The 22552-nt window shown below is 53.5% G+C and overlaps 3 protein-coding genes across 3 annotated transcripts; all 3 read left to right on the top strand.

The window, feature by feature from the left end:
• Positions 1-1390: 1390 nt before the first annotated feature.
• Positions 1391-3564, top strand: QC764_506820 (uncharacterized protein). Its single transcript, XM_062947938.1, has 2 exons — positions 1391-1761; positions 1829-3564. Exons 1-2 carry the CDS (start codon positions 1690-1692, stop codon positions 3224-3226), a joined length of 1470 nt encoding a protein of 489 aa, XP_062799349.1. The 5' UTR covers positions 1391-1689; the 3' UTR covers positions 3227-3564.
• A 966-nt stretch (positions 3565-4530) lies between these two features.
• QC764_506830 (putative Hybrid PKS-NRPS biosynthetic cluster) lies at positions 4531-16828 on the top strand (the record flags this gene model as incomplete). The annotated part of the gene is made up of 7 exons (XM_062947939.1): positions 4531-5097; positions 5151-5223; positions 5469-8742; positions 8803-9023; positions 9078-12023; positions 12075-13910; positions 13971-16828. The coding sequence occupies 7 exons, from the start codon at positions 4531-4533 to the stop codon at positions 16826-16828; spliced, it is 11775 nt and encodes a 3924-aa protein (XP_062799348.1).
• Positions 16829-20895: 4067 nt separating this feature from the next.
• On the top strand, positions 20896-22551 carry QC764_0082640 (uncharacterized protein; the record flags this gene model as incomplete). Its single annotated transcript, XM_062940820.1, has 1 exon — positions 20896-22551. One exon carries the CDS (start codon positions 20896-20898, stop codon positions 22549-22551), a length of 1656 nt encoding a protein of 551 aa, XP_062799347.1.
• Position 22552: the final 1 nt, after the last annotated feature.

Here is a 22552-nt window from a genome sequence, read left to right as displayed (position 1 = left end):
ACGACATCCAGGGTCTGCCCGACAACATCTACATCGACTGGCTCCCTGTCGTCCGAGTCCAACATTAACAACAAGCTTTGCTCGACGGGGTCCTGCTATGCGACGTTGCAAGGCGGCTTTTAGCCTGAAGATCTCCCACTCCTGGTGGGCTGAATGAACGTGATCAGCGGGTATCTCGGCCGGATGCGGAAATATCTGGGGTATAACATGTCAACTGCCGGTGTGCCCTATATAGGGTGCAATATCGCCATTGTCTGGGGTACATATTTCCTCCAATATATCATGCACGTCAGGTGAAAATCTCCAATTGATATCCGCACCAGTCATTGATCTTTGCGCCGAGAGATTGCCGACTTGAGACCATGGGCTGGAGAAAGGAGAACGGATTGGACTTTCCGGTCGACAAGACTAGAATAGACACTTAAAAGCGGTATGCGAGCAGATGTTTGCTCCTAGAAGCCCACCTTCAATACAGAATAGTAGAGACACACAAGTAGGTTAACATGCATTATAGTGTAAATAATACCTGCAGAGATTTTTATTATGCTTTCAAAGATACTTGACAACCTTTCAAAGGTAGTTAATACCCTTTAAAAGATCGTAAATAGACCTTAAAAGATAATTAATAAGCCTTAAAAGATAGTTGATAGGCAATAAAAGATAGTTCATATGCCATAAAAGACAGTCTCTAGATAGACCTTGAAAGATGGTGAATAGGTCTTAAAACGAGTTAATAGACCTTAAAAAATAGTTAACGAACTTTAATAAATAATTCAGAGGCCTTAATATATGGTTAATAGGCCTTTAAAGATATTCAAAAGCGCTATTGGTTTGGTTTTAAGGTTTAGGCTATCACTACAACTTACTTTTGCTGTATCAATTATTTTGTGGGCAGGGTGATGTCGTGTTCCCTTGAGCCTGATAGTCCAATCTCTTCCCACAAAGTCCCGGGTTGTTAGCAGTTCCATATCCTGTAGCCGACCAACAAAAGTTAGCTAGACGTCTCTTTCCACACATAGAGAGTGCAATGAAGTTTAACTCGAGCTGCATTCCCAGGCTTAGCCTTTGAAGGCCACAAGGAAAGAATAGCAAAGACATTTTCACAACCAATGAAGTTGTAGAGGAGATTGTATAGATTTTCAAAGTGTCAAGACAATCAATAGCCGTCAAAAACACCAAAACAATCCCTTGCGATCATAGCGATATTAATCTTGATGTGGCATGCAAGATGTCATATTGCATTGTTTAATCGGGGTATGCAACTATTGTGTATGAATTTGCATGGGCTATGACAGAAGTGGGACAGGGTGCGGGACCAGAGAGCAGAGGGGTGGCACTATCCAAGACCCCTAACCACGTTTCTCTCCCAATCACCAGTTCTAACCACATCGAAATGTGCACCTGCTGCAGATGTACCAGAGAGATCAGTGAAGACCCTCTTGGCAACAACATGGTCAGAAACAGGCCTTGGCATTGGCACGGTACCTGGGACGCGGGAAAGGCGAGTGCTATACCTTGAGCACCCCAAAAGACTGATGACGCTCGAAAATTCAATACTTGCTTTCGATCCGCATTCTTGAGATTCTGCTACAAAGTCGCCATCAGCTAAGTTTTACTTGGGGCGCCATTCATGTTTAAATTAGGACCTCACCTCAACCACTTCCCTCCATCCTCACCAGAGCTACAACAATGGCCCCCTCATCGAATACCAGTCCTGCTCCGTTGCCGCGACGATTATCGTGTGACCGTTGCCATTACCAGGTGAGTGCCCGGTGAAGGGTCAAGATTAACAACCCAGGCCGACCAACTGATCGTGGCCCCCCCGCAGAAGTTGAGATGTACACGAACCGGGGACAGTCAAACGAGTACTTGCAACCGATGCATTCGACAGAACGCACAATGCGTTTACAGCTCCAGTCTTCCCAAAGGAAGACCGAGCATGTACCGTCTAGCAAACGAGCGTCGCCCTCCAGCGAGCCCGAAGACCGCCTCTTCCACTACGAGCTCCGCCAGTTCCGATGTCCCGCCTGCTGCGAAGACGGATGGGGCTGAAATAGCAGAGAACAGCATGCAGATTAGCGAGTCTTCCACCGCAAACGACGACATTGATCAGCTGCTAGCTGGAGCCATTGGCCCATCCTGGATTCACCCGATGGAATGGAACGACATGCAGATCGATACATGTAGTGGAGATGAGTTCTTGAACCTGCTCCACCACAACCCTCCAACACCGCCGTCGGCCTGTTTCACAGGTTCCCAAACACCCATGTTTGAGCTCTTTGAGAGTGCCACCACCATTGCAAAGAGTGACCCCGATGTGGGAATTGCCCAGCTGTCTCAGCTAAGCACACGTCTGTATCCAATTCACAGGAGGAGTTGTAGCTTGGCAGAGACAGCAGGATCATCTGGCCAGATGAGCCCCGACATGGGCCAACAATACAAGACCCAAGCTTTGATCGACGATAATGCTTTCATAGTGGTCGCCAAATGGCTGGTTCAGGGCGTATCAACCAACATGGACATCCTCTTTCGTGCAGGCGATCACCGTCTCCACAACCCGAACATCAACCCGGCGCTTCAGTCGGAGCCCCCCACTACGGGTGAGACTCTGAACGACCTTTTTGCAGCCTCCCACCACCTTCTCGAAATCTTGAGACTGCTGCAGTCCAACGTTACAGGCGGAAACAGCAACGACATGGACGTTGCCGCAGCACCAGCGGGAGCAACCGACTTTTGGAGAAGCATCACCCCGCAGTCGACAGACAGCAACGATGGCACGGCTGGCTTTGGCGAGGGGTCCAAGCCGGTCCCGACGACCTCAGCCCCTTCCTCCAGCCATGGTCGTCCGTCGTCGTCCAGCGAGTACTCGTCGACAGTTGTCAGACACCTGGTCATCGCCTGCCACACCCTCCTTCTGAACATATACATTGCCGTGCTCATCGCTCTGCAGCACGACGTGGATCTCCGGAATTCCTCTCTTCCTGCCGAAGCAGCAGCCCTGGCGGACATGCGCCTGGTTCTCGTGGTCCAGCTTTGCTCTTACCTGATCAAGCGCCAGCACCAAGCCGTCGACGTTTATCTTTCTTTTCCCAACACCCTCACGCAAAATTTTGAACCGAACAGCCCCTCTTCCAACACCGCCAGCAGCAATGGGGAGGTGAGAAGCGACCTGGAGCTGGAAGTTCAGCAACGACTGTCGAAATTGAGACAGACACTCCGGATCTAAACAGGATGGAAACAATCAAGCATTTATACACCGGGCACGCAGGACTTGAAACCCAGAGGGAAGAGGAGCATGATTTCTCCAAGAGTCGGGGACATTGGAACACAAATGTCGGAGCTGTCTATCCTGCCCAGTCCGACCAGTGTTGTAGTATCGTTGGCGGCCAAAGGGCGTGTGTGTGTGGAATGTGATGCGCTCCACTCACGGATGGAGGCCTTGACAGAGGAAGGTCACTTTGGGTGGTGTTGTTGGTATCTATGTACATAGAATTCTTAGACAAAGTATATTTGTCACTGTTACAAAGCATGAAGCTGGCAACCGATTGGTGCCTTGCCACTCTATCCATCCATGAAAGGTGATCTCCCGTGTCTTGGTGCTCCTGTTTCACTGATGATTCTTGGCGATAGAGTGCCATCACGGTGGATTGATGGTCCGTAGATGCAACTCAGTTTGCATTCAACCTAAACACTCATTTGCAACATATTCGAAGCTGAGGCTTTCCAAATGAGAATCACCAGACACGCGATTACTTCATGATGTCATCCCCCACATCATGAATTTCCTTCAAGGGTATCAATATCAGCAAATACATAGCGCAATGACCCATGTTGATGGGATTCTGAGATCGACATTTGATTCTCCTATCATGGCAGGTGCGAATATCCCTGAACCTGATCTTGCGTATTCGGTTGATAGCGGAGGACGGGAGAGATACATGTGCCCCATTTGGACTGCATACATATACCCACATCTGAAGTGCATAATGCGGGGGGACACGCAAAAGTCACCGAACTTCGGTGATGTCTTTGTCAGCAATGCCAAGTCAGCCCCTGGAACCCCTATTCTCTGGTAAACAACCCGAACAAGCAGCCGCATCAACAAGCCGAACAAAGCCACCATACCAGAGACAACATTTTTCGGGTTCCGGCTTGTCGGTGCCTACGAGACAGGGGTGGGTATCTCGGAGATAAGGATATGTTCTCGAAGGGTTCGGTCGGTCGGTCAGTCGGTAGCTTGATCCTGGCTCGAGTCGGCGGAGGCTGATAGCGGGTTGTCGCCGGTGTCAACGCCCAGCAATGATACCGATGCCAAGCATTCGACGGTGGGTTGGTACAGGTCTAGTAGCTATCTCCATCTTCAAGTGTTTATGAAGCCAAAGTAAATAAAACTCTGTCCCAGGCCGTCTGGACCGTGCTATACACTTTTGTCTCCGTGTCTTTGGCCTCAAACAACCGCCACCCCAACACCTCAACTCCAAACGGGCACAAAGCAACAGCTATTCACCATAGCCCACCTCCTCCACCAATATGTCTCCCCAAACGCCCTATGAGCCCATCGCCATCGTCGGCACAGCCTGCCGCTTCCCAGGCCCATCTACCTCACCCTCCAAGCTCTGGTCCCTCCTCGCCTCCCCAACTGACATCCAAACCGTCATCCCCCCGAGCCGCTTCAACACTGAAGCGTTCCACCACCCCGTCGGCTCACACCATGGCACCACCAACGTCCGCCACGCCTACCTCCTGACCCAGGACCTCTCCCACTTTGACGCCTCCTTCTTCAACATCTCCCCCAACGAAGCTGACAGCATCGATCCCCAGCAGCGTCTGCTCATGGAGACCGTGTACGAGGCCCTCGAGTCGGGCGGCCACAGCATCGAGGCCCTGAGGGGAAGCGACACCAGTGTCTATGTCGGCTGCATGGGTGTCGACTGGAACGACACCCTGCTCCGGGATGTCAACCAGGTGCCGACCTACTTTGCCACCGGCACGAACCGGGCCATCATTGGGAACAGGCTGAGCTTCTTCTTTGACTGGAGGGGGCCCAGCATGACGATTGACACTGCTTGCTCGAGTTCTTTGGTTGCTGTGCACCAGGTATGTTCGTTATGATGATGGTGATTCGGATGGTTTCTAAGTGGTTCAAACAGGCTGTGATGAGCTTGAGAAGCTCTGAATCTCGCGTTGCAGTTGCAGCTGGTGGTCAGGTCATCCTGAACCCTGGTAAGCCTTGATTAGTAGAGAACAATCACTCATGAACCCGAAGCTAACACGTGAACAGAGGCATTTGTGTTTGAGTCCAAAATGAACATGCTTTCCCCAACGGGCCGATCTCGCATGTGGTACGTATTCTTCTCGACGTGAAGGGGGACAATGACTGACAAGAAACAGGGACGCCAGTGCCGATGGTTATGCCCGAGGTGAAGGAGTCGCAGCTGTCATCCTTAAAAAGTTATCTGATGCGATAGCGGATGGTGACTACATCGAGGGCATCATCCGTGAAACCGGCGCCAACCAGGACGGACACTCTCAGGGTCTTACCGTTCCTAGCTCTGAAGCTCAGGCATCTCTCATTCGCAAAACCTACAGGAACGCTGGCCTCGACCCAGAAAACAACCCTGCCGACCGCCCACAGTTTTTCGAGGCTCATGGCACGGGCACAAAGGCAGGCGACCCCAAGGAGGCGGCTGCCATCTATGAGTGCTTTGGCCAACACGTCAAGGCCGAGGAAACTCCGCTGTACGTCGGCTCTGTAAAGACAGTCATTGGCCACACTGAGGGTGCTGCCGGTCTCGCTGGCTTCATGAAGGGCTTGAAAAGCATCCAGGCGGGCCAAATCCCACCCAATCTGCTTTTTGAGAACCTCAACCCCGCCATCGAGCAGTACTACAAGGGTCTCACTGTCCCAACCTCCCTAGCCCCGTGGCCGCAGCTTCCCGAGGGCGTTCCCCGCAGGGTCAGCGTTAATTCTTTCGGCTTTGGCGGCAGTAATGCGCATGCAATCATCGAGCAGTACATCCCGACAACCACCACTCCCGAGCCCGAGAACCAGTCGCCTGTCTTTACACCTTTTGTCTTCTCTGCCGCGTCTGAGACCTCCCTCGTGGCCCACCTCGAGGCTCATGCCGAGCATCTCAAGACAAGGAGTGACATCACAGCGAGAGACTTGGCATGGACTCTGCAGTCGCGCAGAAGTCACTTACCTATCAAGGCTGCTTTCTCGGCCCGGTCGGTGGAGCAGCTTGTCGGAAAGCTGGATGACAAGCTCGCTGATCTCAAACGTGCGGCTGGAACCACCGTCGGTGTTCGCTCCGCGACGGCCAAGTCCACGTATCCTACCAAGATCCTGGGTGTGTTCACTGGCCAGGGCGCCCAGTGGGCAGCCATGGGTGGTGAGCTGATCAAGTCTTCCGAGTTTGTCCGCAAGAGACTTGGAGACCTGGAGAGTGCGCTGGACACACTCCCGGCTGCTGATCGCCCGGTCTGGCGTCTGGTTGATGAGCTGCTGGCGGACTCAACCACATCTCGCATTGGTGAGGCGGAGCTTTCCCAGCCGCTGTGCACCGCTATCCAAATTGTCTTGGTCGACATGCTCAGGGAGGCTGACATCAACTTCAGCGCTGTTGTCGGTCACTCCTCGGGCGAGATTGGTGCGGCTTATGCTGCCGGCTACCTGTCCGATGTTGATGCCATTCGCGTGGCCTACTACCGCGGACAGTATGCCCGGCTTGCTGGGAACGAGGCAACTGGTCAACAAGGTGCCATGTTGGCTGTTGGCACTTCACTGGAAGATGCGAAGGATCTCTGCAATCTTCGTGCTTTTTCCGGACGTTTGGCGGTAGCTGCGCACAACTCGTCAGCCAGTGTTACGCTATCCGGTGACGCCGATGCCATCATCCTTGCCAAGAAGGTGTTTGACGAAGAGAAAAAGTTTGCTCGTCTTCTCAAGGTTGATACCGCCTATCATTCCCACCACATGCTGCCTTGTGGTGACCCATACATCGCCTCTCTCCAACAGGCCGGCGTTCGTGTCAAGAGGCCGACCTGCGCCTGGTTCTCCAGTGTTATCGCAAGCGACAAGCCCCTGGAGCCTACCGAGGCTCTTCAGGATGTGTACTGGCGCGATAACATGGCCAATACTGTTTTGTTTGCCGATGCTGTCAAGAACGCCATCGCCAGCGACCCACAAATTGGTCTCGCCATTGAGGTTGGCCCTCACCCCGCGCTAAAGGGCCCGGCTACTCAGAACATTGGCGACATTCGCCCTTCTCCAATCCCTTATACAGGCGTCCTCAGCCGTGGCAAGTGTGATATTGAGTCTTTCTCCGATGCCCTCGGATTTGTGTGGACTCAACTTGGTGCCCACGCCGTTGACTTTGCCTCTTATGAGAAGCTCATCTCGCCATCCACACGCCAGCCCAAGCTCGTGGTAGACCTCCCATCGTACCAGTGGAACCATACCCGCTCCCACTGGCAAGAATCGCGAAGGTCCAAGAAGATTCGGTCCCGGACGGCAGCGCCCTTCCACGAGATTCTCGGGATTCCTTGCCCCGACTCAACTGACCGTGAGAAGCGCTGGACGAATATTCTCAAGGTGTCCGAGATTTCTTGGCTAGAGGGCCATCAGTTGCAGGGGCAAACTGTTTTCCCTGCTGCTGGTTACGTTGCCATGTCGATCGAAGCCGCTCGGACTCTGGCCACGGAGCAACCGGTGTCCTTCTTTGAGCTCAACGATCTGGCCATTCCCCGCGCCATCACCTTCGAAGAGGATGTAAACTCGTCAGTTGAGACCCTCGTCACGCTTACAAACATCACCACCAAGGGTAACGTCACCAGCGCCTCCTTCGCCGTCTACTCCTCCTCCTCGGCCGAATCGGAGCTCGAGCTCATGGCTTCGGGTTCTCTCACGATCACCTTTGGCAACTCCTCACCCGCCACCCTCGCGTCCAGCCCGCTAGCCGAAACCAACATGTCGACCGTCGACGCCGACAGGTTCTACACCTCCCTTTCCAAACTCGGGTACGGGTATTCCGGCAGCTTCAGGGGCATGTCCTCCTTGAAACGCTCTCTCAATCGAGCTTCCACATTGGTCTCTACCTACCCCTACACCTCCCAAGACCTCACCCCATACCTCGTCCACCCCACCATGCTCGACGTCGCCTTCCAAGCCTCCATGCTCGCCTACTCGGCCCCAGGTGACGAGAGACTCTGGTCGCTTCACGTCCCGACCGCCATCCGCTCCATCCGCGTTAACCCGGCCCTCTGCGTTTCGCCCCTGCCCGAGCACGTCCCCGTCCACGCCACTCTCGAGGAAACAAACGGGTTCTCTGCCAGCATCGACGTTTTCAACAACCCCGCAAACGACGGCGGGGCCATGATTCAGGTCGATGGCCTGACCATCAAGCCTTTTGCTCCGGCCACCGAGGCTGACGATCACCGCCTGTTTTCCTACACCAAGTGGGACGTCGCCTCACCACAGGGGGATTCCATCACCAAGGGAATCGAGCCCACACAGGACGAGGTTGAGCTGGCGGCTGTGTGTGAGAGGGTGTCGTTTTACTACTTGAGACGTTGGAAAGAGGAGCTCAGCGATGAGGAGTGGGCGAATGGCCAGGCGCATCATGCTTCGTTGAGGGATTTCATGGATTATGTGCTTGGTGAGGTGGAGAAGGGATGCCATCCTTGCGTCAAGAAGGAGTGGTCGAATGATAGTGATGAGGAGGTCAAGGACCTGATCAAGAGGTAAGTTTTTCCAACAATTTTGCTCGTGCATAGAAGAAAATACTGACACAGGTGCCACAGATACTCCCACACCATCGACATCAGGCTTCTGACTGCCGTGGGTGAGAATATCCCTGCTGCTGTACGCGGTGAGACCACCATCCTTGAGCATATGCTGGTGGACAACATGCTGGATGACTTTTACAAGAAGGGTCTGGGCTTTGCTCGGTACAATTCTTTCTTGGCTTCCATGATGGAACAAATGGTACATCGATACCCTCATGCTAAGATCCTCGAGATTGGTGAGTTCTTCCTCAAAACACCACAAATTTCCTAAATAAACTGACCGTTTTCAGGCGCTGGCACTGGTGGTGCCACCAAGTCGGTTTTGGAAAAGATTGGGGACAAGATGTCGTCATATACCTACACTGACGTGTCGGTCGGCTTCTTCGACAAGGCCGCAGAGCTGTTCCGGTCATACAACGACAAGATGACTTTCAAGGTCCTCGACGTGGAGAAACAGCCTTCCAGCCAGGGATACGAGCCCCATTCATACGACATCGTCGTCGCCTCCAACGTCCTCCACGCGACCGCATCGCTTCAAAAGACCCTGACGCACGTCCGCCAGCTCCTCAAGCCTGGTGGCTATCTCATGCTTCTCGAGCTTACCGACAACGGCCCCATCCGCTGTGGCAACATCATGGGCGGGCTCCCTGGGTGGTGGATAGGCGCTGAGATTGACGGCCGCAGGTACGCCCCCACCATCACTCCCGCCGAATGGAACATGTACCTGCGCAAGGCCGGTTTTGCCGGCGTCGACGCCTGCACCCCCAAGATCAACGTTCTGCCCTGGCCTTTCTCCATTATGGCCGCCCAGGCCGTCGACGACAAGGTCCAGTTCCTCCGCCGTCCTCTCGCCCGCTCCAAGACTTCGGTCAAGCTCGACAGCCTCGTCATTCTCGGAACTGGTACCATCGAGACATCCGACCTCGCTGAGGAGCTGGAGGAGCTTCTCTCCCCCTTTGCCAACCAGACCACCGTCCTCACTGGGCTACCTACTGAGGCCGAGGCAAGAGAAATTGACCCCATGAGCACCATCATCAACCTGGCCGATCTCGACTTCCCAATATTCAAGCAAATGACCACCGATCGTATGGAGGGCCTCCAGCGGCTGTTCGAGCTGGCAAAACACATCCTCTGGGTCACCAAAGGCGCTCAAGCCGACGAGCCATACCACGAAGCCAGTGTCGCTTTTTCGCGCGCTATCAGCCATGAGACGAGACACATTAGCCTGAACCACCTTGACCTGTCTGATCTGGGAAGAAACAGCGGACGGGCTATCGCGGAGCACCTCCTTCGGCAGTGTGCGCTCGACGAGTGGGAGGACGAGAAGATCATGTGGAGCAAGGAGCCAGAAGTGTTCTTGGACAATGGGCTCCTCAAGGTTCCTCGGCTTGTGGCCAATGTTGCTCAGAATTCTCGCCTCAACTCCTCCAGGCGAAACATCACCAAGACCTTGTCTCTTGCCGAGTCAAAGTCGATTACTGTTGCCGTGTCGGCTGATGGTGTTCCCGCACTGGTTGAAGAGGTCAGGCCTGTTACCAAGGAGACCCGTCAATGGATAAGGGTTGAGGCTTCCAGTCTGACGGCCATCAATGTGGTTATTGGAAGCTTCTTATTTGTTGGTCTGGGCAAGCATACTGTCACTAAGGAGTCAGTTATGACGCTGGCGCTGTCCAACTCGATTGAGGTCACTCCCGTGGCAACGGTATCTGTGCCACCAACCCTGTCGAGCAGTTCTGGCCTTGTGAGAGTTGTCAGCGAGCTCATTGCTGCCTCTCTGCTCGAGAACATTGCTTCAGGAAGCAGTGTCTTGGTGCATGGATCAAACAAGGACCGGTATTTGATCGTCGCTCTGTCTAGCCAGGCGCAAGCCAAGAACATCCGCATCACCTGCTCATACGATGCCGAGGAGGAGGAGCCGATTCCCCAAGGACTTGCGCTCAGTGGCCGTTCCCCCAGACACATCATTCGCAAGAGCCTTCTGCCGGCCAAGCCAACCCATTTCCTCAATCTCACTTCGGCGGGTGGTGACCTCAGCCAGACGATTGGGCAGGTATTGACCTCCATTGGACCCTACAAGCGCATTGAAGCGTCCGACGTTTCCCGCTTTGAGTCTTCGCTGCCGTCGACCAGTCGCGAGATTGCTGCAGCCAAGCTCCAAGCGGCTGTGGTTACTGTCACTTCCATTACTGATGATGCCAGCGATCTTGTGGCTCCAGTCACACAGATCACAGAGGCTGGCGCCTCTCTGCTGAACCACCCAACTGCTGTCGTCAACTGGGCCGTCGATGGCACCGTCAAGGTTGGTGTGAAGCCTCTTGACGCAACGCAGCTTTTTGGCAAGAATAAGTCCTATCTCCTCGTGGGCCTCAGTGGTCAGATCGGCCAGTCAGTCGCAGAGTGGATGGTGAAGAACGGTGCCGGGTGTGTCTGCCTGACCAGTCGTTCCCCCAAGGTCGATCCCAAGTGGCTTGAGGCTGTGCAGTCTACTGATGCCATCGTCAAGATCTACGCCATGGATGTGACAGACAAGGCCTCGCTTGAGAAGGTGGTTGCTGATATCCGATCAACCTGCCCTCCCATTGCCGGTGTCGCCAACGGTGCCATGGTCCTCCACGACAGTCTCTTCGCCAACATGCCCCTTGAGACGATGCAAAAGGTCCTCGGCCCCAAGATTGACGGGTCCAACCATCTGGACGACATCTTTTACAACGAGGACCTCGACTTCTTCGTGCTCCTGTCTTCTTCCGCGTGCGTCATTGGCAACTCTGGCCAGTCCAACTATGCCGCTTCCAACGGCTACCTCAACAGTCTGGCTCGACAAAGGCGCAAGCGTGGCCTGGCTGCCTCCGCGTTGGATATCGGCCGCGTGGCTGGTCTTGGCTATGTTGAGACAGCTGGACAGGCTGTGATGGACCAATTAGAGCGCTTCGGGTTGATGGCTATCGCCGAGTCTGAGTTCCACCAGATGTTTGCCGAGGCCGTCCAGGCCGGTTATCCCAAGCCTGACGATAAGGATGGTATTCCGGATGCTGTCGTCACCACGGGCATCCGCACTATCCGTGACGACGAGGATATTCAAGGCCCTTGGTTCGAGAACCCTCGCTTCAGTCACTGTATTGTCGAGGCCGCCAAGGGGCAATCGGATGGTCAAGATGAGAACAAGAAGACGTCTCTCCCGGTCACGGTTCAGCTGGCGGGCGCGTCGACCAAGGACGAGGCTTTGGAGATCCTGCAAGGTACGTCTTTACCCACCACTCAACTGACATCAGCACTAACAACCTCTACAGAATGCTTCTCCTCCAAGCTCAGGGTTATCCTCCAGATTAATGACCAGGCTATTGACCCAGAGATTCCCGTCGTGGAGCTCGGTGTCGATTCTTTGGTCGCTGTTGAAGTTCGTTCTTGGTTCTTGAAAGAATTGAAGGTTGATATTCCCGTGCTCAAGGTGGTGGGAGGTTCTTCTGTTGCCGAGCTCTGCCAGCGCGCTTTGGACAAGCTTCCCGAGGAGATGCTTTCAGGCATCGGCAAGGCCGGCTCAGAGTCCAAGCCCAAGCCTGCCGCAATGAAGACGCTCCCCAAGCCCGAGCCCAAGGTCGAGTCGGCCGGAGCATCAGAGTACGACTCCACTGCCCCCAGCATGGTGACCCCGGCGGACGTCACCACTGCCCCTGGTTCTTCCACCCAGCTCTCATCCCGTTCTGCGTCTTCCGAGAACCTCGCCGCCGACGCCGCAAAGCAGGCTCCTGTTGCCGCCGCCCCACCCGCTCCTCTGAAGTTCGTCAAGAGCGAGCAGATCTCTTTCGGTCAGTCACGCTTCTGGTTCCTCCGCCTCCTCGTCGATGACCCAACAACGTTCAACGTTGCTTTCTTTTACCGAGTCACAGGGGCCCTCAGGGTGGGCAGTTTGGAGAGAGCCATTCGCGTGGTGACTGCCAGACATGAGGCTCTTCGTACCTGTTTCGTTGCGGACCAGACCGAGGCTGACCAGGCATACCAGAAGGTGATTGCTAGCTCGCCACTTCGTCTCGAGCACAAGCAAATCAGCTGCGAGGAGGATGTCGCCGTTGAATACGCCAAGCTCAAGGCCCACGAGTTCGACCTTGCTGCCGGCGAGAGCATGAAGCTTGTCTTGCTTTCCAAGTCCCCAGAGAACCATTTCCTTCTCATCAACTATCATCATATTGTGATGGACGGCGTTAGTTTCCAGGTTTTCCTTTCTGATTTGGAGAAGGCATACAACAACCAGTCTCTTGGGAAGGCTCCCCGCCAGTTCCCCGACTTTTCTGCCTCGCAACGCCAGGCTTTTGAGAGTGGTGACATGGCTGCCAACCTCGACCATTGGCGCGGTATCTTTCCCGAGGGCCAACAGCCACCAGTGCTCCCTCTCCTCCCCATGGCCCGGACCAGCTCCAGACTGTCCATGCAGAACTTTGACATTCATCAGGTTGGTTGCCATCTCGAGCCAGCCTTGGCAGCGCGGATCAAGGCCGTGTCCAAGGCTCAGCGCTCGACCCCGTTCCACTTCTACCTCGCCGCGTTCAAGACCATGCTCTTCCTCTTCACCGAAGCGGATGACCTCACCATCGGCATCGCCGACGCCAACCGCACCGACAGCGATGTAATGGCCAGCATCGGCTTCTTCCTCAACCTCCTCCCCCTCCGCTTCCGTCGCCAGCCAAGCCAAAAATTCTCCGACGCCATCAACGAAGCCCGCAACACAACTTACTCCAGCCTCGCCCATTCCCGTTTGCCCTTTGACGTGCTGCTCAAGGAGCTCAACATTGCCCGGTCGTCTGCCCACTCCCCCTTCTTCCAGGCCTTCTTCGACTACCGCCAGGGCGCGCAGGAGAAGCACGCATGGGGCAACTGCCAATTCGAAGTGCAAGAGCTTCATCCCGGACGAACTGCTTATGATATTACCCTGGACGTGACCGACTCTGCCACTGACGCCCTCGTGATGTTCCGGGCCCAGAAGAGTTTGTATGATCAGACTGCCGCGAACCTGCTTATGGAGACGTATGTGCACCTGCTGGAGGTTCTTTCGGCCGATGTCTCGCTGTCCTTGGAGACAACGCCACTCTTTGGGGAGAAGCAGGTTGAGGTAGCTGTCAGTGTTGGCCGTGGTGAGTACTGAGTAGTGTCTTTTTGACCTGCTTTGACGAATCAATATTGACATTGTGTAGGTCCCGCAATGGTCTCGGACTGGCCCAGAACCCTTACTCATCGCATTGATCAGGTTGCTGCCGAGAACCCAGACAAGACTGCGCTCAAGGATGGCCATGGAAACGTCTTGACGTACAGAGAGATGATCAACAGGGTCGAGGCCATTGGTGAGGCGCTGCAGGGCGCTGGTGTCAGCCAAGGTTCTCGTGTTCCAGTCTTCCAGGACGCCGCCAGTGACTGGGTTTGCTCGATGCTGGCCATCTTCCGTGTGGGAGCTATTTACGTCCCCTTCGACTTGCGCAATCCTCTCCCTCGCCTCGCCACAGTCGCTGTTGACTGCGAGCCCACTGCCATCCTTGCCGACAAGACCACCATCGACCAAGTCCCCCAGCTCAACGTCCCCAGCGCCACCGCCATCAACGTCTCCGGCCTGCCACTCAACGCCTCCAAGCCCGTCCCCAACGTCGCAGATCCCAACACGCCGGCCGCTATTCTCTACACCAGCGGTTCAACCGGTCTTCCCAAGGGCATCATCGTCACCCACGCCGGTCTGCGCAACGAGATTGAGGGCTACACCAAGATGTGGAAGCTCGGCACCCAGCACACCCTCCAGCAGAGCGCGTTCACCTTCAACCACTCTTCTGATCAAATCTACACTGGCTTGGTGAACGGGGGGTCAGTCTACGTCGTTCCCTGGGCCACCAGAGGTGACCCCCTTGGCATCACAGAGATCATCAAGAGCGAGGGCATCACGTACACCAAGGCGACACCCTCCGAGTACTCCCTCTGGATGCAGTTTGGCAACGAGAACCTCCGGGATGCTAGCTGCTGGCGATTTGCATTTGGTGGTGGTGAGCCTCTGGTCAGCGCTGTGACCAAGGAATTTGCTGCTCTGGAGTTGTCTGAGCTGAAGTTCTTCAACTCGTACGGGCCGACCGAGATTTCGATTTCCTCGCACAAGATGGAGATGCCGATCCATAATGGCCAGGCCATTGAAGCCATGGGTCGGATTCCCTGCGGTTACTCGTTGCCCAACTATTACACCTATATTGTTGATCAGCAGCTGAGGCCCGTTCCTGTCGGGATGCCTGGGGAGGTGTGCATTGGGGGGGCCGGTGTTTCCCTTGGCTACCTGAAGAACGATGAGTTGACCGGCAAACACTTTGTTGCCAACCCCTTCGTCACCAAGTCTGATGTCGCTAGCGGTTGGACTCGGATGTATAGGACAGGGGATATCGGGCATCTCCAAACCGACGGTGCCATGGTCTTCCACAACCGCACGGATGGGCAGATCAAAATACGCGGATTGCGTATAGAGCTCGCTGATATCGAAAACAACATTGTTGCGGCGTCTGATGGTGCTTTGAAGGAGGCAGTCGTTACTCTCCGCGAGGGCAACCCCGACTTTCTCATTGCCCACGTTGTGTTTGCACCCCAGAGCAACGTTGCCGACAAGGAGGCCTTCTTGCAACACCTTCTTGGTCACTTGCAGATTCCTCAATACATGGTTCCGGTCGCCGCCATTCCCCTTGACAAGCTCCCCTTGACGAATCATTCGAAGGTGGACCGCAAAGCGCTCAAGACTATCGCTCTGCCGCAGCGCACCTCCACCGCTTCCCAGGAAGAAGACACCACCGAGATGACCGAGACCATGCTTCAGCTCCGCCGTGTCTGGCAAGACGTCCTCGGCCACAACAACGACAACTCCCTCACCTTCGACATCGCCCCCTCGACAAACTTCTTCCTCGTGGGCGGAAACTCCCTTTTGGTCATCCGTCTCCAATCCCGCATTCGCCAGTCCTTCAACGTCGTCATCAAGCTGGTAGATCTCCTCGGCTCCAACACCCTCTCCGCCATGGCCCGCAAAATCGAAGAGACCCCCTCCGTCACCACTATCGACTGGGACACCGAAACCACACCCCCAACCATCCCCTCCTTCCTCTCTTCCATCCCCCGCACCCCAGTCTCCACCTCCCCAAAAACGATCCTCCTCACCGGCGGAACAGGCTTCCTCTCCCGCACCCTCCTCCCCCTCCTCTCCTCCTCCCCATCCATCTCCCAAATCCACGTCATCTCCATCCGCAATTCCAAACCCCTCCCCTTCACCTCTTCCAAAATCATCCCCCACCCCGGCGACCTCTCCTCCCCTATGCTCGGTCTCTCAGAATCAGACTTCACCACCCTAGCCAGCAAAGTCGACGCAGTCATCCACCTCGGCGCCGTCCGCTCCTTCTGGGACAACTACCACGTCCTGCGACCATCAAACGTCCACCCGACAAAGGAACTCGTCAAGCTCGCCGGTTCGAGACAGATCCCAATCCATTACATCTCTACCGTTGGGGTCCTGCCGGCGGGAGTGGAAAGGGAGACGTCGGCAAAATATCACTTGCCGGCTGGGGATGGGTCGAATGGGTATGTAGCGTCGAGATGGGCGAGCGAGCAGATTTTGGAGAGGTCGGGGTTGCCAGTTAGGGTGTATCGTTTCTTGCCTGCGACTACTGGGGAAGACACGGAGAGGAAGGTGTTGGAGGAGTTTGGGCGGTTTGTGAAGCTGTCGGGCAAGGTTCCTGATTTTGAGGGGTGGGAGGGGAAGATTGATTTGATCGAGGCGGGGAAGGTGGCTGGGTGGTTGAGCGAGGAGGTCGAAGGTGGGGTTGAAGGAGTTGGGTATAGGCATTGGAGGAGTGAGGTTGAGCTGACGGTGAAAGAATTGAGGGAGTATATCGAACGGAATCTGGCGCAGCCGAGAGAAAAGTATGAGACGATGGCGGGGTTGGGGTGGATCGGGTTGATCAAGAAGCTCGGGTTTGGGTATTTCTTTTCGGGGCAGAACGCGTCGGTCGGGAGGGAGAAGAGTCGGTTTGAGTCGAGGAGATGAGGTTTCTGCATCATTTTTATGTCAGCTTTTCATTGGAGTTTGGGCGTTGGGGATTTGGTTATGTTTTTTTGTTTTTGTTTTTTTCTATGGATCGTCCTTGTTCTGTCTAATCGTTAGATGTTGGGTTGTAAAATTGAGCAGGTGCTGAAGCGCAAAGACCAAGACCAAGTGAGCTCGACTGTTGAAACGTAACAAATGTGCTGAAAGTTAAAAAACCTTGAAATATATTTTAGACGGCTTAAAAACATTTCGAAGACCACAAAATAATTCAAAGGCCTCAAAAATGATCGAAAAGCGTTCAAAGAAAAGTAGAAGGCCTTAAAAGATAATTTAAAGGTCATTAAGATGATTCAAGGGTCTCGAGAGATAGTTCAAATGCCTTAGAAGATAGTTGGAAGGCAGTAGGGGATAGTTAAAAAGTCTTGAAAGATAGTTTAAAGGCCTTAAAAACTAGTTTAGGAGCCTTTAATTATATTATAGAGAGGCTAAACAATATGTATGGATGTATGGAGGGAGACGGTTGTAAAAGAAATAGAGGGTTCCGTACATGTACTCTATCTCTTAGTTAGTGTTTACCATCTCTTAGCAGATCTTCCATGGCATACCATGATGTCGCCGCCCACTCAATCACATCGTCTTAGGGCAAGGACCAGATGCTGTGTTTGCTATAGATGAAACCCCGTCAACCCTCGGATCATTTCATCGACTTGCTCATCTTACGACATGGAGATGCAAACGAGAGAGACACTCTACAATTCCATTACGAATGAACACGAGGTTGCAAAAGCAGGTTTCTCTCATTGCCACCACGTCCCGAGCTGGAACGTCACAGCCGCACGGAGGAAAGCTCGTTGTTACGGTATACTGTGTACCTACATTACACTTTTACTTTCTTTCCTGCTTGGCATATGATTGTACCAGTCCCTATGGCCTTTCCTTTATTTCTAAGTGCCCTACCGCCTATCTTCAACGTCGGACACATGCTCAACTGGAACAACCTGTTGGTAAACCGGGACGGCGGTGCTTTTTAGAAAGTCCAAAGGTGAGGCATCTCTTGGGAGCTCGTAGGGTGCTTTGCCTACCTGCCTTAGGCAGATGAGAGAAAGCCTTCGGTCCCTTCAACATAGGTCTGATTATGCGAAGGTCCGAGTCTGCAAATATGCTCAGTTGCAGCTCCAGCAGAAATTGACTGTCATCTGCGTCCGATGGCTGAAAACACCCCATTACCCATGGGAACCACCAAAGAGGGGTCAAGAAAAGCGTCCATTTGGAGCGAGTCTGACCAGCTTTTCTCAGCTTTTGCCCGGTTTGTGCAACATCAAGTTCATCATGGACCAGTCCAAATCATGCCTGAATGCACAAACCACCAGTAGCTGCCGGGCTCGGGTCTTGTCTATAACAGCCATGCCGTAGTTGTACTGCTTGCACGCAGGACTGTCCTGGTCGTGTGGCCGTGTTGGAGGGGCTATAGTAGTAAAAAACGTTTTTAACTTATCTGTAATAGAGTTAAAATAAATATATAACGTATAACGAATCCTTATTTAGAGCCTTCAAAAAATATATTGGTTTGGGCTGCGGCCACAGGCCTGAGGGTTTGAGTAAGGAAGTGGGGCTCTCGGAGGATTCGGGGGTTCAGGGGTCATGTATATAAGCGGTCTGCTTCGGACATTCTATTTCGGACAGGACATCGACTTTTATTTCTTCATATTTTGTGCCTTGCACGCGTGCAGGCAATTCTGGCCCTCCGATCAGGCCGATCAGGTGCTTATTATGTGGTCTGCGAGTCCATAGAGTCTTTTCTTTGTCCTACGTGGAGTGCGGCCTGCGAGCGAGCCACTGTCACGCAGGTGTGTCCATTCAGAGACCCTGTTGAGGGTATATTTGTGGTGTTGTGGTTGATTTGTGTGTTTTCTCACCATTTCAACAGGATCTAGTTTAGTAGTTAGGGGACTTTACCTCGGGGAAGGATACCTCAACTTTATTCGAGGGAGTTTTTAATACTCAATATACCTGGAGTAAATCAATGTTTTATTTGCAACCATGTCCTAAACATTGAACTCATGTGCAAAATCGGAAGCTGTATTCATGTCAGATGATACCATCAAGTCAAGATCAGGGCCGACTCAGCTCAGATCAACTCACTTCCCATGCCCCATTCAAGCTTGTGCCAGAGCGGGACGAGCCAGTGCTCGTTCCATGAGGTGAACATTAATGCTCTTCCGCTGTCCTTGACATCGCTCCTTCCCAAGCCACACCGTCTTCATGACATACCTTCTCAAGTTCAAAGTCATGCTCCGGGTATCCTATACATTCCCCGCTATGCGAGCATATCCAATACCCATATCTTCTTCCCTTTTCTATGTCCTGTGTTGGACGCATGTAATAAGTGGAGGGGTACTGACATATAAATCCTTCCGTTCTTGCATTCTCCTTTTGTCTTTTTCTTTTTTTCCCCTTATACCAGACGGTTGTATGAAGCTCGTTCTATACTTCTAAAAATACAGCGGTGTAAGGCTATCCATCTTACTTTCATCCGAAGGGAGTTCAGGCAAATAGGTCGTACAGTTCGAGTGGATTCTCCGTGTGGTATTATGGCCAACGTTCCGGTACCCTCGTCGCGGGTCTCTCGAGCGCAGCCTCCGACACCAAGGTATGTATCCTTTTTCTACCCTCCTTCAGTCAGAATCTGGAATTTTGCGCCCCTTTACACTCCTACTCTACATTCTGGAATCTGCCTGTTAATCATGACAAGTCTGATGTACTACACACTGCCTTCGTCAGAGGTGTTGCACTTGGCTTAGAGACAATACAATACAATCCACATCATCTCGATGAACCTCCTCATTTTTTTCCGGCGTTGATGCTCAGTGGTGACATGTATTTTGGATGACAACTGCACCTTTTTTGGACTCTGGCATGCCTCCTCGGCAGCCGCCCGTCCAGCACTAATCCCCGACCTCTGACAAGACCAAGATTTGGAGCAAGAGACAGCCTTCGAGTTACCTGCCAGATAGACAGCAAAGTGTAGGTAATGGCCATTGTTTCTCTTGGTTCTTTGGTTTTGGTTTTCTGATTTTTGTCGCAGTTGACGAGGTCCCAAGACGGTCGACAAGACGCCGCCCTGCGTCCATTGACAACGCCCCCGAGCCCCTGCAAACTGCCCCTGAGCCCCGAAGAAGGACCAAGAGATCTCGCGTGCAAACGCAAGACACTCCCCCGGCCGAACAAAACATTGCCCGCGAGCCAAAAAGACCAGCCAAGAAGCAGCGTTTACAAACGCGAGATGAGGATGTTGTTGTGGATGAGTAGGAAAAGGAGGAAGAGATTGATCCCGAAAATGAAGACGCCATTAAAGGATTGTTGGGTTGATGAGAACGGATTGCTTCGAGTGGGCACACAGTCGAAGCCGAGGGCGTAATCAGGGACTAAAAAGTCGCAGAGTCCACAACACGAATAAAAGACAAGGGTGATAGAGTGGAAGAGAATTATCCAACAAAGGCCTGGCCATCGAGGTACCTGGAGTCTTGCCAGTGCTAGTCGGGGATGCTTGAGTGCCAGATGGTCCGGTCAGGTGAGGTGTCCAGTCAGGTGTAACAGCTCCTTCCTGTTCAGCAAACCTCCTGGAAGTGCTCATAAGGCAAGTGCTCTGGGAGCAACCGTTTCACACGTTATGGGTCAAGGGCCTTAATGTGATTTGAAGGTTTGAGGACAGCGCAATACGAAATGAGGTCCGGAAGGTGGCTTTCCCGATGGCTTTTCCACAAGCCGGTAGAGATTACTCTTTTTGTTTAACGTTATTGACATTCATGATGCACAGGCTTAAGTCGACCACGGCGTATGCATTTTAAGAATGTCTGCTCCACCACAGACCCCTGAGAGTCGCCAAGGCAAATAGAGATGACAGCCTAGCTTGAATGGGAATGCTTTGCGAGCTAGATTACGTTCTCTAACCTCCCTCTTGACGCGTATGCTTGAATCTATAAGAAGGTGTCTGCATCAAGACTGGAGTCCTACCATATCATTACCTTCGCATTTTAACACGTCGTTCCAAGCCACCCTTCCTTGCCATGACTTCATGTCCAAGAATGCAACAGCCGCAGACGACATACACTGGGAGCTTGCTGTGTCTTCCTAATGAGACATTGCTCCAAATTGGTGGTCACCTGGATGTGGTTTCGGCCGCTTCTTTCAGCCTTGCCTCTACTCACCTTTATAAGCTATCCCTCGGCTATCCATCATCAGAATGGTCAACAACCGCGTCCGAAACGCGACATGAAACTCACGATTGGGAGTGCAAACCTATCAATGAGGACCTTGGTATCATTCCTCAGGCCTGTAATAACTTCAACAGATGGAAGTTTCTCCAACTACTCGAAAAAGACCTCAAAACAACCCACACAGTCTGCATATATTGCCGCGTCTTGCATCGGCTTCTTCCCCAACCTTCCCTCTACAAAACAGCCTGCCCCTGGATGGCGCTGGGTCCCAACTACTGGAACATCGGCAAACTCACCTTTGACGATTGCTACCACGCCCTTAACGACCCAGATAGACCGATCTCCAGCCTCCGCACATCCAAAGCTTTGGGGACACAACAATTCCAGGTTTTTCTCGCCTGGCCGATCCGATCAACCAGTTCAAAAACCATCACTCTCCCAGCCACCAAAACAGCCTACCACCTCCCCTCCCTGTCTTTTGACTCAGACTGGCAGCCCCATCCTCTCAGCAACTCCTCCCCAGACTCCCCGTACAGACACGTCTTCGTCAAAGCCTCCCTCTCTTGCGCCCTCGTCGAGCTCCCAAGCAGCCCCAACAGCATCTATTCCTCCTTCAAACACCCCAACCTCCTAACTTACTCCACCCAACGCGTCTACCTCCCCCCCGAAGCCTTCATCCCCAACCCCAAACCAACCAGCCCCGACACCACCCCAGACGACAGTAGTTCCAACCAGCCCCCCACCCGCCACTACCTCGGCTTCCAAACCTGCCGCCACCAACCCTCCTACCACCCTGAAACAACCAACCCCCTCCTCAACCAAGCCCGCTACAACGGGGGCCAACCCCGCGACATCCTCGAAGAAAGCCTCAACATCTTCTACAACAACGAAATGCGCTGCTGGCGCCCCCCACTAAAATCAAGATCATCATCCCCCCCTCCTCCGGGCACCAACCCCAACCCCAACACCCACCTCCAACCTGAAACAAGCGTCTACCGCCCCCAAGTCTGCCACCTCTGCCAAACACGCTACCGAGCAGCGGTGTACACCTGGCCTACAGACCCATCCCTGCCCGCCGCCAAGGAAATCGTCGTTCACGTCTGGCAGAATCTGGGGTCTTTCCAGGAAAAACACGGTCACATGAAGGGGAACTTTCCACAGTCTTGGTTCGCCCCGGTGGGAGGAAAGATGGAAAAAGGGGAGTACACAAGGGATGCCAGGCCTGCTTTTTTGATGGGGTGGGATGCTCGTCTGGGGGCTGGGTATTGGGGTGAGTATGAGGTTTGTGATCATGACTGGGCGGTGTTGTATTTTGGGGATAGGTGGAATGATGGGGTTTGGAGGGAGTTTTGGTGGTGTGGGGGGGGGATTGCGAGGGGGGATACGAAGGATGGGGGGTGGAAGGTTGTGGAGGGGGATTGGAGTAGGTGGGCGGATTTACCGGGTAGGGGGGAGGAGGGGGAAAAGGGGGAGAGTGGGAGGGATTGGTTGGGGTGGTGGGGGTGAT

This window comes from Podospora pseudoanserina, chromosome 5, assembly GCF_035222485.1.
Source record: "Podospora pseudoanserina strain CBS 124.78 chromosome 5, whole genome shotgun sequence".
NCBI classification, from domain to species: domain Eukaryota; kingdom Fungi; phylum Ascomycota; class Sordariomycetes; order Sordariales; family Podosporaceae; genus Podospora; species Podospora pseudoanserina.
The sequence above is the reverse complement of the archived record's forward strand: the minus strand, read 5'-3'. Positions and strand labels throughout refer to the sequence as shown.